An 18,291-nucleotide genomic window follows, 5' to 3' on the forward strand; every position below is an offset into this window, starting at 1 on the left:
TCTGTAATATATCATCTTATTATACATACTTGGTTTTGATTGTTCAGTCATGTCATTCTGTGGTCAAATAAACCATATAACTTGCCTTTGGTCCATATAACTGAATGCATCTGAACTAATAAAATAATTTCCACAATTTTGCAATAATTAAAGACTAACTACACAATGTTTTTCTGATTGCACCCACAGAAAAGAAAGAGAAATCCGTGTAATAAAATGGGCATCTTTTTTTTTGAATCTACAAGTATGGTTAATACGTATCTATGATTAAACAATCCAACCTGGATATATTTTGGCATGCACTGAAATATACAGACAGACTGACCGCAGACACAATCACCTCTGTGTCTCACCTCTGACACACAGACATACTTCCTCTTCCACATTTATTGTCCGACAGCATTATTGTCTCATCAGAAGAGTCATCAAAATTCACAAGGCCTGGAATTTTCAGTCTTTAGTTACATTTAATGCACAATATGTGTCTCGTTGTAAAGATTTATCAAACAAAAGTGCAGAAATGCAAACTTGTCAAGGGCAAAAGGTTAAAAAGGCATAAACGTGATTAGAGCTCAATTCCTCCTTCAGTGACTGTACGCACACATTCAAATCCTGATGAGCAATGCTGAGTACAACACTTCTGCATTTCACGATCATATTAATAAACTCAAGACAATGATAAACTTAAACCGAACAGCAACCAGACATTGCTCCAAACACAAGCCCATTTCCGACCCTGGAAATATAATCTAATCGGAAATACAGTCATTTGGAAATGCACAATCACAAATCAGTTATGGCCGATGAACATTTATTCACTCTTCATGTGCTTAAACAGAAAATGATGCTGCATTATCAGAAATATGCAGTGCTTTCAACCTGCCACATTTATATAAAGCACTGTTGATTTTATTTGCAAAAGATTTCCTAGAGCAAAATATGGTGTGTTTATAATGTCTCTGCATACAAGCTGCTGTGTGCATGATAGCTGCTTTGTGATTCTGTACAAAGAATCAACATTTCATTTAATCATTGTGTTAATACAAATGAGCTGGTGGATTTAAATACAATCTGCAACATCTTAAAAATATTAAAGCAAATGTATGAGAAGAAAAACAAAGAACATCCAGCACACCAGATATCCAGCTGACTATAAACTTCGCTTTATGCTAAAAATCTGCAACCTGAATCATGCAAAAAAGAGGAAGTCCTGCCGGACATAATTTAATTTCGGCCAGTTGAATCATTAGCAGGGCACATGTTGACTAATCAAAAGCTGAACGTCTGACCATCATCTGTCTGTCAGTCCATCAGGTTCCCTTTTTGTCCTTTTGCAATTTAACAAAGTGGCCTACATGAGATATTTACATTGTGTTTGTGCCAAGAACACGCTGTAAACATTGCCAGCAGCAGCAGCGGTGTGTGGAAATGAGCAGTGTGTCTCTATATTGAGAGCTTCACCTGCAGCAGAAGACAGATTTCATTCTGCTCATATTACAGTCTGTCTGAGTGTTGAATTAAAGTCTGAGCAATGATACGAGTGAATACTGAGCCATGTTATAATACAAGCAATTGTGGAATAGGCTATTAATCATCATTTATTTAATAATTATTTGAAAACATAAAGAAATGTGTCATGTGACAGGATTTAACTGTCTGAGATCATAATGAAATTATGTGTGTGTCATTTTTATTTAAAACTTAAAAAAATAAAGGATACTAAAAACTGCGAATACCATAAAATTGTTGTTCTGATTAAACAATTTAAAGTAAATATTTTATTAATTATTAATTATTGTTAAAGAAGCATTTTCACTTATGGCCTTGGACCTTTGTACTTACAGTATACTGCAGGTAATCAAAAAAGAAAAAGCATTGCTATAATTAAAGTTAGTCCTTATTAATTTAAAAAAAAAAAAAAAGCATGAGTTTAAATGCTCAAATGAACAACAGTCAGTGTTTGACATTGCTTTCGCAACCAGTTACAACACTTGAGTGCAAGAGGGTTTTAACCATAATGTACGTAGCTATGTTTTCATCGAAAATATTACAACTTTGCAACAGAGCAGAGCCATTTTATAAGAAACGGACTGTTCGTTATATATGAACGCTTTAAATGCTTAAAATGCACGTTGGAAACCCAAATGAAGTCCTGAAAAATGCAACCAGTTCCCGTAACATACCGCGAGCTCCACTCCTCTCTCTCTTTCTACCAGATCTTCCGGGAAAACTTTCTTTGCTGAACAACACTGCTCTGCTGTTTCCATAGAAGCAACAGATCGATTTCATTGCCAAATATGGGCACGGAAGTAGAACCGAGAGAAAAAGAAATGCGTGCGTGCAAATACGCAGTGACGTCAGGCGCTCTACGTTGCGTCTTAGGCGTAGAGAGAACGTTCCGACCGTGACAACAGCCTCGTCGTGGGTGTATGCCGTTTCACGGATACCTTAGAAATAGATGGATCGCGATATTCATGGAATGATAATAGACGTGGGTGAATGTTTATTTTTAATCGAAACGATGCACTCATTTTCGTGCATGCAAATGAAAGAAACTTAAGAGAAGCTTTACATTTCTACATTTTTTCATGGCTCACTTATAAATAAATAAATAAATAAATGCACACATTTCCCAACTTTGATATTTATTCTTTGTTTATTATAAACATGCCAAACCATTGAAAAGCAAGCAGGAAGAACAAAAAATGCATAATTATTATTATTTTATTTTTTTGCCAGCATGGTGAGATGTTTCTTTTTTTTTTTTTTTTGGACAATACCATAAAACAGTTAGTCACACACTAAAGACATGGTGTACAGACTGCACTGTACATCACCACACCAACTGATACATTTACACGTACCTACATGGTACAAAAGTGCATAAACGCACATCTTTCACAGGATGAACTACATATTCAACAATGTCAACATCTGGAAGAGACAAACAGTGACTTCACTGGATGTAAGGGTCACATTACATCTACTGCACAGCATTCACCATATTTTGTAAATGTTGAAGATGTCAGACTCATTTATGAAAGCATTTTTATGAGGGTTTTTCTGTTCATCAATAATATTTCACAACTCACCCTTCTTTCTCAGATTATTTCACTCTTAAAAATAAAGGTTCTTTATTGGCATGTATGGTTCCATAAAGAACCTTTAACATCCATGAAACCTTTCCACTGCACAAAATGTTCTTATTGTGGGGGAAAGCAATTACACAGCAATGCCATAGAAGAACTATTTTGGGTTCCCCAAAGAACCTTTTATTGAACAGTTATTCATACCATTTGTTCTTAGTGTAAAGAATATGAAATCATCTCAAGAACCAAAGGTTCTTAATGGAACCATAAATGCCAATAAAGTACCCTGACATGTGGAAACCCCATTTTGGAACCTTTATTTATAAGAATGATGTGCCAGAAGCTAAGATTTCTTTGGCTCCATTAGATTTGCCCTCTTTCCCACTGTCATGCTTCTCCACATCTGCATTGTTGAAGCTGAAGACGGGCACGGCGTTGGTGCTGCTACAGGTGGGGCTGCATGTAGGCGAGCTGAGAGGTTCCAACCCGCCACCCATTGACATGTACAGGGTTTCCCATTCGCTCAGACCCAGAGAGCTAGTGAGGTCAATATCCGGCACTAACAGATCCATGTCATCGCCGCTGTCAATCACCTCACCAATGTCTTCCATGGACACATCTCGCATATCAATGTACGGTTCCACCTCAGCGGCTCCCAGTTCGGCACTGGAGCACAGAAGGACGTCGGAGTCGCCGAAGATCGCAGTGCTGGTGGGGTCGGCCTGCTGTGGGGAGGTCGGCACCTGTTCTGGAGAGGCGCTGGGAGCTTGAATTTGCTCCTTCTGGGCTTGGGTTTGTTCCTCACTCTCTGCTGCTGTCTCCTCAGTGAGTTTACAATGGGGCTTGTGAGCAGAGAGGATGAGTTCGAGTCGTTCTTTCTCCTTTAACAGAATGGCGATCTCAGACTGCAGAGCTGCTTTGTCCTCCTCGAGACTATCGGTTTCCTAAACACATGCAAAGTATAATCATATCATGTACAGAGTTATCTTTTTTGAAGAAGGCTATTGCAGAATATAGCGGTTTGTAAACTTACAGCTTGGAGGCTGTTGGTTAGCTCTCGTCTGCGATTACGACACTTGGCGGCTGCGAGTTTATTCCTTTCTCTTCTGATTCTCTTTCTCTCCTCTTCCTCTGGAGAAAGCTGAAATAAGAAACACATGCACATTTCTATATGTTTTGGAATAATCAAGAATTTTTCATATTTTTTTTTAACAAAGTCTTCTTCTGCTCACCAAGGCACCATTCATGTTATTAAAAAAATAAAATAAAAACTGTGAAACTATGAAATATCACAATTTTAAAATAACAGTTTTCTATTTTAATGCCTTTCACATTAATATTATATATATATATATATATATATATATATATATATATATATATATAGATATATATATATATATATAACCCAAGGTTGTGGGTTTGATTCCCTAGAAAAAAAAATATTAGTTTTTACAAATCTAAATTAAAATTTAATTAGAATCAGTGGAATGTGCTTTTGAGTTTGATTAAAAGCAATATGCATATTGTAAAGCAGTTATAAATATGTGTTTTTTAATAGTTATTACCTGCATATATCTGTGGTTAATATAAACATAATTGAGTGACAACAAATATACACAAAATTAAGACATGCATGCATAGACCAGTTTTAGACCAGTTTTACTTAAACTTATATTCTTAAAAATAATGAGGATGTTTACAGAAGAATCATTTTAGGTTCCCCAAAGAACCCAAAGGTTCTTAAAATAACCATAAAGTAACATTTTAATAATCTGAAGAACCTTTTTTCCACTATAAAGAACCTTTTGTGCAATTGAAAGGTTGGATGTTAAAGGTTCTTAATGGAACCATAGATCGTTAATGTAAATATATGTTTTCTACAGTCAGATGAATGTGGATTTCTTCAGAAGAGCATTTAAACAAAAATAAATATATATATAGGTATTTACTTGATCTTTCACCCCCTTCCTCCGGCCAGTAAAGGTCTTTCGAGCTGGTTTGTCATCTGTGGAATGAGATGAGCTCTGTGATTTCTCGTGTCTGCAGGGCGACACTGAAGAGATGTCAGTCGACAGGACCATCCACTTGAGATCTGGAGCTGAAGCTACAGCAGTGACCGTTGGAACAAAGGGAGCATCAGCATCCTTCTGAATACCTGTTTCTGAGAACGAGCATGCAAATGTGTTCACCAAATATGGTCCATGACAAAATTGCATTTTAATACAACTTACATCAGTCATTTGTTTGTATTAAAAAAATTTAAATCATCACATAAACATAAATCATTAATCATAGCTCTTTTACATTCCAGGTAAACATGCAGTTGATTGTACCTGCGTATCCTTCATCTCAGAAGCTGATGTGTGCAGCAACTGTTCTGCAGACACCTGAGAAACACTCGCGTTTTTAGGCATCACTTCTGCTAGATCCCTCCAGGAGATGCTGGGAACTAGATTAATATGTGACTAATGTCACCAAATGCTATTCTTCAGGGTTTAAAAAAAAAAATCTAGATTGAGGTTATTACGCTAGGAGGCACCAGCCATCAACGCTGCTTCTCTTTATAGTGAGGCAGATTTTTATGAATGAAATCTGTGAGACTGTACCACTGATCCGGAGGGGAGACAGTTAAGCACGAGCCAAATATATATACGGCATTTCACAGATATGCCTGACTCAAAACAGCGCTCGTTTTGATTCAACATTGTAGGCATTCAAATAAAGCGTCCGATGCTTTTGTTAAATCACCACGCTGCATCTTTCACATGAATGAACAGGATACGTCATTTTACGTGTCTTGTTTGCAAGCCTCACTTTTGCATATCTGCGTGAGGTTGCGATTTATGAATATTATAGAGATTTATATCTCTCTATATAAGATGGTTCACCTGCAAGCGCATGATTGTCCCACTAGGCATATAACGTTAACTGAAAGAAAGCATTTGAAGCATTTGACATCATCAATGTAAGAAAGTGTTTTTCAACGAGGATGTATGCCAAAGGATAAGAGAGAATTAAACCATGAAATAATTGTTGTGATACTTCAACCGCGCCCTCTCTATTAAAAACTGTGATTTTTCGTATCCCTTGTCAATTATAATGATGGATCTCCCACTCAGTGCGCTCCAGCAACAACCCTGTCGCTAATGTGAGCAGCCAATCAGAGCGCTGCGTGTCTTGACCATATATGGCACATCCGGTGTGGAGCCTCTAGCTGCAGCGCTACTGCGGCACAGCCTATTTTTATCATTTCACACTTAATTCAGTGACATTCTTATGACGACATCTTCGCCAAGTAGATAAAATTATCTAATGATGTGTTTTTAGCTTTTTATTTTTTATAATAAAGTTGTCGATTTCATAACAGTCTGCTGGCAGACATTATTCTGTCTGTCATGTTAAGGATTTGCACAAAACCCCTAAGGCTTCCTATGCATTAATTCTCACTCGGACTGGTAGAAAACGCCGTTGTTCTACTCCACAACCTGTGTGAAAATCTCTATTCATAGCTCAGATGAAGTAATCCTGCTTTCATCCGAGGGCGTGTGAGTGGGGCCTCCCTTCTGTCCACAGTCCAAGTGTTTCCCGGCAGATCCGGCCCCTGGATTCTGATCTGTAATTCTCATGAAGGGAAAGGGACGTATGCAGAGTCATTCCGCAAAACCAGTACCTATTACCAAGATAAAATGATTTTAATAAAGTTACAAATATTTTAAATGTATTATTTAATACAATTATTATTTAAAAAAACATTTTCTATATTTAAAAAAAAATTATATAACATATTTTTTTTAAATAGTTTTTTGTTCTTTCTCCATGAGGAAGCCATTATTGGCCTGTTCTCCAACTTCATACCTAAAAATCATCTTCATCTTTTCAGGATATGAATTCCTCAAAGGCATTTACATGTTTTCTTTTTTTTAGCACATCTATTATTAGCCTACACGTGTTAGGTTTGTCACAAGGTGATCAAAAAATAACCACAGTTTCGGTTTCCATTATTAAATATTCAGCTGAGATTGACTGTACAAGTCAAGTTCAAGTCAAGTTGAGCTTTATTGTCATTCCGCTACATGTGTGGACATACAGTGGAACGAAATGTCGTGCCTCACAGGATCACAATGCTACATAAATACAGACATACAACAATGAAGTAAAACAGTTTAAACCTATACACAACTAACCTACTGACCGATTTTGACTATGTAATTACAATGGAATTTCTTTTTAACACTTATTATTATTTTCTAACAGAATGTTTAAAATTCTGCTTAAAAAAATAAAAATTTTAAAATGGAAAAGGTCTGTGCAATGACCTAAGAGCAGTTACATTAAACAGTTATTGTCAGTAACTAATGGCTAAGTACAGTATTGTCCTGTTCAGTTTAAAAAAAAGAGATGACAGTGACATTTCAAATGAAATAAAGTTTACTATTTCGTTTTTAAAGTACCTTAAAGTGGACACAGTCATTGCATTGTTTATTTACCGTCAATCGTCGGTCAAAGGCGAAACTTCAGAGTAGCCCACATTCGCAGAGGCTCGGGTTTGCAGTGACGTCAGTGGGAGGGGCGTCGCTCAGACAACGCTGAAGATCAAACAAAACACTAACACAGAAGTAGAGCAGAAGTGAAATATGACATCACATGGGAACGCTGATAGAGCTATTTTCGTTTGTTAAATAAATAACAAAACTACCTGTTTCGGTCATGTTTACCCGTAGCTAATGGCAGAAAGTGACTGTCCAAAATATATTCAAACAGACATTGTGCGGCCCAGTTTCTTAAATAAATAAATAAATACAAATATAGGACTATTATATATATATATATATATAATTACCCCCTCTCACATTTATAGCTATCCACACACAGACATACACACACACACACACCAACAGACACACGTGTTAATTTATATTTTATTACTATAGGACTAAAATATTTACATAGCCTAGAATGTGAAGAAAATTGGCCATTTGAAATTTTTAAATCGTGTGATTGTTTGTTTGGTCCAGACAGTGACGCGATAATCACAGCTAAGAAACCAACTCAGCATTTTACTACAAAGGAATCCCTCGTTAAACGAGCGAGTGAGGGCAGCTCAGACTGTATTACTGCGGGTTTCTATGTTACTCTTTCGACACGCCTTTTATTGCGCAAAGGCACGATCACAGCCCGAGGCCATCCATGTTCTGTGCTTTGCAGAAAGTATGAAGTCTAAGAACATGAAGTGCTAGGTAAACATAGCTTGAACGTGAGCTTTAACTAAAAGGTATTTTAAGTTTGGATTAAGCGGTTTTGCATTATATTATATGAATTTAAGGTAACTACACTAGCTGCATTTATACAATGTAACACTACGGTGATGCTAAAACTGAAAAATTTAAATATTGTTGAAAATAGAGTAGTTTATACGTTGTTTGTGAAAGCAATGAAGACTTCTCGAAGTATCTTTACATAACGCTTTACACTGCACAGAGTGTTTCCCATCAGCACTCCGCCTCTTCAGGATGTTTTCCATATAAGGTAAATGACGTCTAGTGGGATACCCTGCTATGGAACGTCATGTATTCCACTCGGTTTTCAGTCAGAATATTAATCTACGAACGTTTTTACAAACGTTTTGTTATGTACTAAGCTTAAAAATTTGCATTAGATATGATTTGATTATGTAGCCAGCAAAATGCGTTCCTGACGACGTGTTTTTGGAGGTTTCTATGCAAACACTGGCAGCGCGTCGCACCGCCCCCCCCTCCCATTTGACGTCACGCACTCCTATATAAACTCCGCGAGCGCTGTGGCTCAGCAGTCAAACTTTGGATACCGAGAGAAAAAAGAACAGCAGTCGAGCAGACCGAGGCTTTTGAAACCTTTCTAACTTTCTGGATATATTAGCGCTGGATAGCTCGTGCTTCTCGACTTTGGACAGGATGATGTTCACCAGCCTTAACGCCGACTGTGACGCGTCTTCCCGGTGCAGCACGGCGTCGCCGAGCGGCGAGAGCGTCGCGTATTACCCGCTCAACCAGACTCAGGTACTTAAGACAATTATTCATTTAAAAAAGATTTTTTTTTTTTTTTTTTATTGGAGCTTAAGTGTTATATAGGCTATTATATTATGAGTAGTAGTCTAATAATAATTTAAAAGTTCAATGCATAGGTTAATAATAAGTAATAAACATATTATAATTTAAAAATAAGCGTCATTCATAAGTAACATATAAAATATATTTTAAGAATCTACAATATCTGGCATATTTTAAATGATTTCTTATTGTGCATTTCAGAAGTTCACAGAACTGAGTGTCTCAAGTGCCTCTTTCGTGCCGACCGTCACCGCGATCTCTTCGTGCCCGGACCTGCAGTGGATGGTCCAGCCCATGGTTTCATCTGTGGCGCCCTCCAACGGCGGAGCTCGATCTTACAACCCAAACCCTTACCCCAAAATGAGGGTCACTGGAACCAAGTCCCCAAACTCCAACAAGAGAGCCAGAGCTGAGCAGGTAAACAATGCACTGAGTTTGTTTTTAACGATTGGTCATCCAGTGCACCTACTGTATCTGTTTATTAGTTCACACAGTTCAGAAAGTAAAATCTCAATGTTATCGCTTCCACAGCTTTCTCCAGAGGAGGAAGAGAAGAAAAGAGTCCGTCGTGAACGGAATAAGATGGCTGCCGCAAAATGCCGCAACCGAAGGCGAGAGCTCACCGATACGCTGCAAGCTGTAAGTATATCGCAGATCTTTGAGAAGACACTTCGTATAGCATTCTATGTAAGTTAAAGTTTAGTGTCTGTCAATCTAACAACATTTCTTTTTTTGTAAAACAGGAAACTGACGAACTTGAGGATGAGAAATCCGCTCTTCAAAACGACATCGCCAACCTGCTCAAAGAGAAAGAGAGGTTAGAGTTCATCCTCGCCGCACACAAACCCATCTGCAAGATCCCTTCCAGCTCCGTCTCCCCCATCCCCGCCGCTTCGGTCCCTGAGATCCACAGCATCACTACCTCAGTGGTCTCCACCGCAAATGCACCGGTTACGACTTCTTCCAGCAGCTCGCTGTTCTCCAGCACAGCCTCCACCGACAGCTTCGGCTCCACGGTGGAGATCTCAGACCTGGAGCCCACCCTGGAGGAGTCTCTGGAGCTCTTGGCCAAAGCCGAGCTGGAAACGGCTCGCTCAGTTCCAGATGTGGACCTGTCTAGCTCTCTGTACGCTCAAGACTGGGAGCCGCTCTACACGCCCGCTAACAACGACCTGGAGCCCCTTTGCACGCCCGTCGTCACCTGCACCCCGGCCTGCACCACCTATACCTCTTCCTTTACGTTCACCTACCCAGAAAACGACGTCTTCCCCAGCTGTGGGCCTGTGCACCGGCGGGGCAGCAGCAGCAACGACCAGTCATCCGACTCCTTGAACTCCCTAACCCTCCTCACTCTTTGAGAATTCACTAGAGACACTTAGAATTTCTATTTCTGACACACAACTTGATATAATCTGGTATTGCTGACTCTATTAAGCAATCGTTATTGCTTCCTATATTTATCTGAACCATACATGCCTGCCAAATGTAGCAAGATAAGCATGGATTAACTGATTTTGCATTAATGATGTTATGTTACTATATAATATATAGTTACTATATAATATATATAATATAGTTTTTTTTTTTAGTTTAATTGGTGCTAGATTTGAATTGTTGTATTAGTGTGTTCTGAGCAATAGAGAACTGATATGTTTTGCCTTTACGGTTGATTTCTGAATGTGTGAATTTTATTTACTCAAATGTGTGCTGCCTAACCATTGCATTAAATGGTCTAACGTCTGAGTATAAAGTTTTCTGTGAAAACGTAGTCTGTTTAATTTATGGGATTTTTATTTTTGTACTGAAATGTGAACTTGCGAATTGTTTGCAAAACTAGAAACGATAAAATATTAAATGTATCTAAAATGATTTGTTTGTGTTGACGTGAGCTCATTGTGTGTTGAATTATTAGCAAGATTTATTGATGGGACATGTCTCAAGTACATCATTCAAAATTCATTATCTTTTTTAAATGAATTTTTGGTAAGCAAGGATGCATTAATTGATCAGAAGTGACACTAAAGGCATTTATAACTGATAAATATGTTTTAGATAGTAAAAATATATCAAAATGGTACAGATTTTTAAACTGAAGTTTGATTTTTGATCAAATAAATGCTGTCTCAGTGAGACTTCTTCTTCTTCTTCAAAAAAAAAATATATATAGTTCAGGTAGACTACTAAGTTTTCAAGCTTTCATGGTGATGGTTAACTTTCCATGGTCATATTTTGGCCTGAGAATGAACTATATGATTCAAACCACATCTTAATGATGGATGAGGCATTAAGATTTCCTATTAATGTTTAAACTATGATTCTGTGTGTTTTGATGGTTGATCACACGTACTGATAAACACCAAATCGTGGATCTGTGTAAATCCTAAATGTGTCAACGTTCATCTAAACCAATAGCCAGAGCCCTTGTGCTTGGTTTGCATTATTTTATCTATAATATATTGCTGCCCTTAGAAATTTTAGTGGAAATGATGTTCATGTGCGTAAGAGACTGTGATGCAACCATACCATTGCGCTTGGGTCACTTCCTTCCTGTTTCATGCTTATTGCGGTTGCACACTTAACAACAAGTGACTCTTGAACCTCAAGAACGTGAAGATCTTCTTCCTTTTTTTATGCTGACTTACTGTTAAATTCAGTCAGTGGCTATTAAAATGATAAAAATGAAGAACTGAAAGATACTGACAAAACAAAATGCTATCCCAAAAGGCTGAATAAAATGTTAAGCATTGCATTTATTAAGGAAACGCTCAAAACTACCGCTTTGTGTCTCTAACACTAGACACAGCCAGTCAGGGAGATAGTGGCCCTGACGTGAAATCATGTAGTATGTAATAATTCCTTGTCTATTAATACAATTGGCAGACCCCAGAGAGAGGCAGAGACAGAAATAGCAGGTGCGCTGCCTTCACCATCAGCATCAACAGCAGTAAAATTAGCACACAGTGACGTCGACCTGCGTCGATGCAGCAGCCCAGGGGAGGAAACAGACAGCCAACGTATGCTGGAGAGCAGAGGAAAAAGCTGGAGAAAAGGGAAAAAAAGGCAGAGAGAATCCAGGCTAAAGATAGACCATAATGCACTGCTCCCTCACTGATAGAGACACACAGTTGGATCGCCACCATTTTCTACATCATCTGGTGGATAATTACCAAACCAAGGCACGAGAAGAGTGACTGATTATTTAGATGAAAACACATTTATAAAAGCTAATATAGGGTCACTACTGGATATAGATAGTAGGCAGATGTCACACTAATTTTACACCGGACAACCTTTCACCCAGTGATTAAAGGCAGTAATAAATCTGAGCAGCTGTAACAATCTGTCAGTGTTTTAGTTTGAAATTGTAATTTACAAAAATAATTACATTTTAACCCAGTAAATCAAGGCCACACTGCTAAAAAAATCAGTGTCAACATGTACCACCAAAATAACAGAAGAGAAAGCACAATGAACAAATAAAGTTCTACAAGCTGAAGTTAATACTAATGTATAGAAGGAGCACAGTGTCATTAACACAAAAATTAGAAAAAATAAAAAACATCTTGGCAACACACATCAAACTAAAATGATGCTATAAACATTAAGTAAACAATATATTGTATAACATTAAACCCCTAAAGTAGGTCTATATGTGATAAAAACTGTTAAGAATGCTGGGAATATCCGTTTACGGGTTTTCACTGTAAATTATAAGATGATTTGTTCATTTTTACTTCTGAAAATGGTACTTCCAAAAAATGTACTTTTAATTTACGTAAATCATTTAATTCAGATTGGGACTTCGGAACACATATAGTGAATCATAAATTCTGTCTTTAATTACTAACCCTCATGCTGTTCCAAAACCGTAAGACCTTCATTCATCTTTGGAACACAAATTAATTTTAATTGTATTTTTGATTAAATCTGAAAGCTCTCTGACCCTTCATGGACAGCAATGCAACTCCAATGTTCCCAGTGTCAGAAACGTAGCAAGGACAAAACAGTCCATGTGCCATCATGGCTCAACTTCAATCTTGTGAAGCTACAAGAATACTTTTTGTGCGCGAAGAGAACAAAAATAACACAATGTATTCGACAATTCTTCTCCCAGAGTTACTGTCTTTTATTTAGGAGAGTACCACAACGCATGTGCATGCTTCCCCAGTACTTAATCAACGTAATCAGCGTTGCTTATGTTCAGCATTCACATGTTTTCTCCTGAACGTAAACAACGCTGATTGCACTGATTTATTCTTGGGACTGGGAACACTGCGGTTGCACTGCAGCTCTGGGCCCTGTGGACTGAATTTTCTATGAGGCCCCCTCAAAATCACATTCAGGGCCCCTGTTACTCTGTTCCCCCTGTCTGACGCCCCTGCAGGTGCATGCTTTCTATGGGAGGGTCAGAGAGCTCTCAGATCTCATCACAAATATCTTAATTTGTGTTCTGAAGATGAACAAATATCTTACGGGTTTGGAACGACGTGAGGGTGAGTAATTAATGACAGAATATTCAGTTTTTGGGTGAACTAACCTTTTAAAGCACTGTATTAAAGTAATCTCCAAAACCAATACAGGTCTGACTTCTTATTTGGTCTGATCCTGACCAAATCTCCTCAAAGCTGACTGAGCAGGTTGATAATGTGGCGAAACCTCTCACAAGGAGATCAAAAATATAGCACAAAATAATATGAAAATATAAATATGTTATATTTATATTAAGTATTTGTACCTTGATGAGGGCACTTTTCTAACCAGAATACACACAATGTTTGTCCATTTATTCATACACATCAACTGAATTAATTAATGGGAAGGAAATGTAAATATTTATGCCTGTTACCTATTAAATAAATAAATTAATACAAAAGTGGTTGTTAATAATGTACAGACACAATATCATAGAACTGTTCATGTTTCCAACGTTGATTATTTGAGTCTTGTCCCATTAAAAACACTTAATTTAACATTCAACAACTCACAGCTTCAATTGTTAGGCCAATTAACAGTGTACATTGCTTAAGCCACTACAGTATCTGCTGAGGCTTTAAATGCATCCGCATATTTACCTTAATTAGAATAGAATAGAATAAAATAGAATAGAATAGATGATAAAAATATACACAAAAACGAACTTCAAGGGAGCATTATTTTGTCCAAACAAACTGAATACATGTGGTATTTTGTCACTAAATAGGATTATTTTGCCCTAAGTCATGGTAAATTTCGGACCTTGCTTCAGAATGCATGAAATGTCTCAAAAAGTAAAGCAATAAAACATTTTTGTGCATGTGCTACGTGTTTAGGGAGGCCTGCGCTACTCCCTGCGTCTCCACGAGCAGGCGCTCTAGAGAACCGCAGAGACAGTGCGCAATCTGCGCATGCGCGGAGTCAGAGCGCAGGCGCAGTGCGCAGCTCGATCCGGGCCTGCAGTAGTGGAGCGATCAGCTCGTCATGGCGCGGTTCCGTGTGCTCTCGCTTTCGCTCTCACTCCTGTTTGTGGTTCAGTCGGTCGTGTCGATCTCATTCTACCTACCGGTTCGCAGCAGAAAGTGTCTACGGGAGGAGATCCATAAAGACGTGCTCGTTACCGGAGAATACGACATCAGCGAGCAGCCAAACACGAAAACCAACCTGAAGGTGACGTCACGCCACGCATCTAAGTTACCGGATTAACGATTTAAATATCCGCACAAACAGTCGTTACATTTGTATTCAGCAGCTACTTTACGTTTGATTGGCGTTTTTAGTTAATCCGTGATGATTGTAGCGGCTCGGCGAGTTTAAACGCGAGGCCTTATGTTAGTGCTACATGGCGCTTCCTGGTTGGACGGTGATGTAATGATTCATTATAGTTAGTTTTAATAACATTCAGCAGGTTAAATAAATCAGATGAGTTATGTAAATCACCCTATGACTATATTTAGAAACATAAAGCGGGTAAAGTACAAATGTGAGTGTAGTTTGTGTTTTTACTCGTGTCTCATTCACTCTCGTTGTAACACGTCAGTCTTACTTCCACACTCGCATACAGAGCAGGTGTATATGGATTACCATAACTAAACGTCACTAAACAGTGTTGCATAAAATATATATTGAATTATAACATTATTGGCTGTTTTTGGCATGTTTGGCTGTAACTGAATATCCAATGTTGTGACCGGTTAGATCACAGACTCCTCTGGACACATCCTTTATGTGAAAGAAGATGCAACCAAAGGCAAGTTTGCCTTCACCACTGAGGACTATGACATGTTTGAGGTGTGCTTCGAGAGCAAGTCACCTATGGGTGAGTGTTTGACACATCTGCAGACTTTCTGATAGCAGCTTTGCTGACATATGTTCAGCTAAAGGTGATATTTTGATGGTATGACGATACAAATCGATTCTGAATCAGCACCGATATAACGTTACTTAACGAGTTCTGAATTTGTTCATTTGATTTTACTTTTTTCTTCTATTTAGGAACTGGAAGAGTTCCTGACCAACAGATCAACTTGGACATGAAGCACGGTGTTGAGGCCAAAAATTATGAAGAGGTTTGTTTGCACTGATTTCTAACGCTCAAAAGTTTGGGGTCGGTTTTAAAAAGTTTATTATATGCTCACCAAGGCTGCATTTATCTGATTAAAAATACAGTAAAAATTTTTTTAAAAACAACTCTTCTATATGCATATAATTTGTGGTGCAAAGCTGATTTTTCAGCATCATTACTCCAATCCTCAATGACACAATATCCTTCAGATATCATTAAAATATGCCAATTTGCTGTTCAAGAAACATTTTTTGTTTTCAGTGTTGAAAACACTTGTGCTGCTTAATGTTTTTGTTGAACACATGATGACTCAAAACAACAACGAAAAAACTGTTGTAAGTCTTTTATAACAGTCTGAGTGCCTTTATTGTCACTTTTAATCGATTTCTGACCCCAGATTTTTGAACAGTAGTGTCCATTGCTTTTGGAGATGACCTACACCTACTGTTCCAGGCAGAATTGCAGCTGTTGCTTTGATTGTTTAGTCAGTCTGAAGTTATTCTTCGCTTGTTCAGATTGCCAAGGTTGAAAAACTGAAGCCCCTGGAAGTAGAACTCCGTCGGCTGGAAGATCTTTCAGAATCTGTTGTCAATGACTTTGCCTACATGAAGAAGAGAGAGGAGGAGATGAGAGATACTAATGGTAAGAACCAACACATCATCCCACTGAATTTTAATTCCAGCTTAAAGGGATACTCCACTCCAAAATGCAAATTTAGTCATTAATCACTTACCCCCATGTCGTTCCAAACCCGTAAAAGCTCTGTTTGTCCTCAAACACAATTAAAGATATTTTGGATGAAAACCGGGAGGCTTGAGACTGTCCCATAGACTGCCAAGTTAATAACAGTGTCAAGGTCCATAAAAGGTATGAAAGTCGTCATCAGAATACTCCATCTGCCATCAGACATGCTATCTGGGTTATATGAAGTGACGGGAACACTTTTTGTAAGCGAAGAAAACCAAAATAATGACTTTATTTAATAATTGCTTTGTCAACGGTCTCCTCTGTGTCTCTCCATATCACCGTATGCTGTGTATGCTCTTCTGTGTCATCCGCGACACAAGGATGCGCTGTTTTATTTCAAATCAAAGCTAAATACATGTAGAAACAGTGCATCCTTGTGGCGTGGATGACACAGAATCGCATACGCAGCATACGTTTTCTTCACGTCTGATGCGAAGTGTCCCCATCGCTTCATATAACCCAGATTGCACGTCTGATGGCAGATGGAGTATTCTGATGATGACTTTCATACCTTTTCTGGACCTTGACACTGTTATTTATTTGGCAGTCTATGGGATTCACAGGCCTCCCGGTTTTCATCCAAAATATCTTAAATTGTGTTCCGAGGACAAACTGAGCTTTTATGGGTTTGGAGCAACATGGGGGTAAGTGATTAATGACGAAATTTTCATTTTGGGATGGAGTATCCCTTTAATAAACGTGGCTGGTAAACGAATCAACATAAGCTCTGACGTTCTGTGGTGTTTTGCAGAGTCCACCAACACACGCGTGCTGTACTTCAGCATCTTCTCCATGTGCTGTCTGATCGGTCTGGCCACGTGGCAGGTCTTCTACCTGCGCCGCTTCTTCAAGGCCAAGAAGCTCATTGAGTAAAATCTGCTTGTAAATTCAGGGACCCAGAACTTCTTCCTGACATCAGAACCTCCGGCCCCTGACATTTTGCTTTGCCTCGGCGATTTATTCCAGTCGCCGCGGGTGACCTGAAGTTTATCGGGAGTGGACGTGCATCAGGGAATTCTCTGGGAAGCGATTGATGCTTGGCGGCCAAATTGTCTTTCATTGCGTGTACATTTTTGATACAAGCTTGTTCAGTATCATTTTTTGAAACCCCCCCCATTGTTTCACATGAACAGATTGTAGACTGATGTGTTTAGCTGTCTATATTATTTCTGTAAAGACTTATGTTTGGTAATACAAAGCCATTTTATCAAAACGAAGTCCCACTCACTGCAAGTGAAGAGAGAGCGATCGCACATCAGAGCTTCAAGCTGTCATATATCATTCTGACTTTGAGAAATGTACTAATTTTTAAGCAGTTTTATTTTGTGGGGCAGCATCTCTTTTTAGTTTGCTTATTATGGGAAAGTGTGAGTTCATCTATGATTGGTTGTTGATTGTTAGTTTCTCCACAGACTGAATAAATGTTCAATCCAACAGAACTCCTGCAGTGGGCCTGAGGTTAAAGATGCATTAATGCCATCGCTTGATTCGTTACAGGATCTTCCTGTGTTTGACAGATCATACTAGACTTTGATTTTTCATTTTCTCTTCTTTTCAAATGCTTTTATTGGAATAGTGGTTACACATGTCCTGGGTAGAAGGTTTGGATCAGATTTATTGTTATTATTTGCTGCCAGTGGTTTAATTTTTTTTGCTCCAGTGTTCATTCATTTTCAAAGGCGATGTTTTTGATTCTAATTAATTTTGGTGAAATCGGAAATATAATTGGCTCGTCATTCAATAAAAATTGTTAGTAAAGTATTGAGTGTTTGTGAGTTATTAATGAAAGAAATTTCTTACAGCAACAAAGGAGAGCGATTTAGTCATC

At 38.3% G+C, this 18,291-nt stretch overlaps 3 protein-coding genes across 4 annotated transcripts; 2 read left to right on the forward strand and 1 right to left on the reverse strand.

Moving 5' to 3' along the window:
- Positions 1 to 2,751: 2,751 nt before the first annotated feature.
- LOC109080936 (proto-oncogene c-Fos-like) lies at positions 2,752 to 7,713 on the reverse strand. Of its 2 annotated transcripts, none has more exons than XM_019095947.2 (5): positions 7,580 to 7,713; positions 5,426 to 6,762; positions 5,042 to 5,253; positions 4,123 to 4,230; positions 2,752 to 4,033 (listed from the first exon to the last, which is right to left on the reverse strand). In XM_019095947.2, the coding sequence occupies exons 3-5, from the start codon at positions 5,171 to 5,173 to the stop codon at positions 3,410 to 3,412; spliced, it is 864 nt and encodes a 287-aa protein (XP_018951492.2). In that variant the 5' UTR covers positions 5,174 to 5,253; positions 5,426 to 6,762; positions 7,580 to 7,713; the 3' UTR covers positions 2,752 to 3,409. The 2 variants fall into 2 exon arrangements, with proteins under 2 accessions (XP_018951492.2, XP_042602305.1); XM_042746371.1 differs by having other exon boundaries at positions 5,042 to 5,249; positions 5,421 to 6,762.
- A 1,169-nt stretch (positions 7,714 to 8,882) lies between these two features.
- On the forward strand, positions 8,883 to 11,047 carry LOC109080931 (proto-oncogene c-Fos). Its single transcript, XM_019095942.2, has 4 exons — positions 8,883 to 9,127; positions 9,380 to 9,595; positions 9,710 to 9,817; positions 9,922 to 11,047. The coding sequence occupies exons 1-4, from the start codon at positions 9,023 to 9,025 to the stop codon at positions 10,534 to 10,536; spliced, it is 1,044 nt and encodes a 347-aa protein (XP_018951487.1). The 5' UTR covers positions 8,883 to 9,022; the 3' UTR covers positions 10,537 to 11,047.
- A 3,501-nt stretch (positions 11,048 to 14,548) lies between these two features.
- Positions 14,549 to 18,224, forward strand: tmed10 (transmembrane p24 trafficking protein 10). Its single transcript, XM_019125598.2, has 5 exons — positions 14,549 to 14,821; positions 15,350 to 15,470; positions 15,647 to 15,720; positions 16,232 to 16,358; positions 17,215 to 18,224. Exons 1-5 carry the CDS (start codon positions 14,636 to 14,638, stop codon positions 17,334 to 17,336), a joined length of 630 nt encoding a protein of 209 aa, XP_018981143.1. The 5' UTR covers positions 14,549 to 14,635; the 3' UTR covers positions 17,337 to 18,224.
- Positions 18,225 to 18,291: the final 67 nt, after the last annotated feature.

This window comes from Cyprinus carpio, chromosome B20 (genome assembly GCF_018340385.1).
Source record: "Cyprinus carpio isolate SPL01 chromosome B20, ASM1834038v1, whole genome shotgun sequence".
Taxonomy (NCBI): Eukaryota; Metazoa; Chordata; class Actinopteri; order Cypriniformes; family Cyprinidae; genus Cyprinus; species Cyprinus carpio.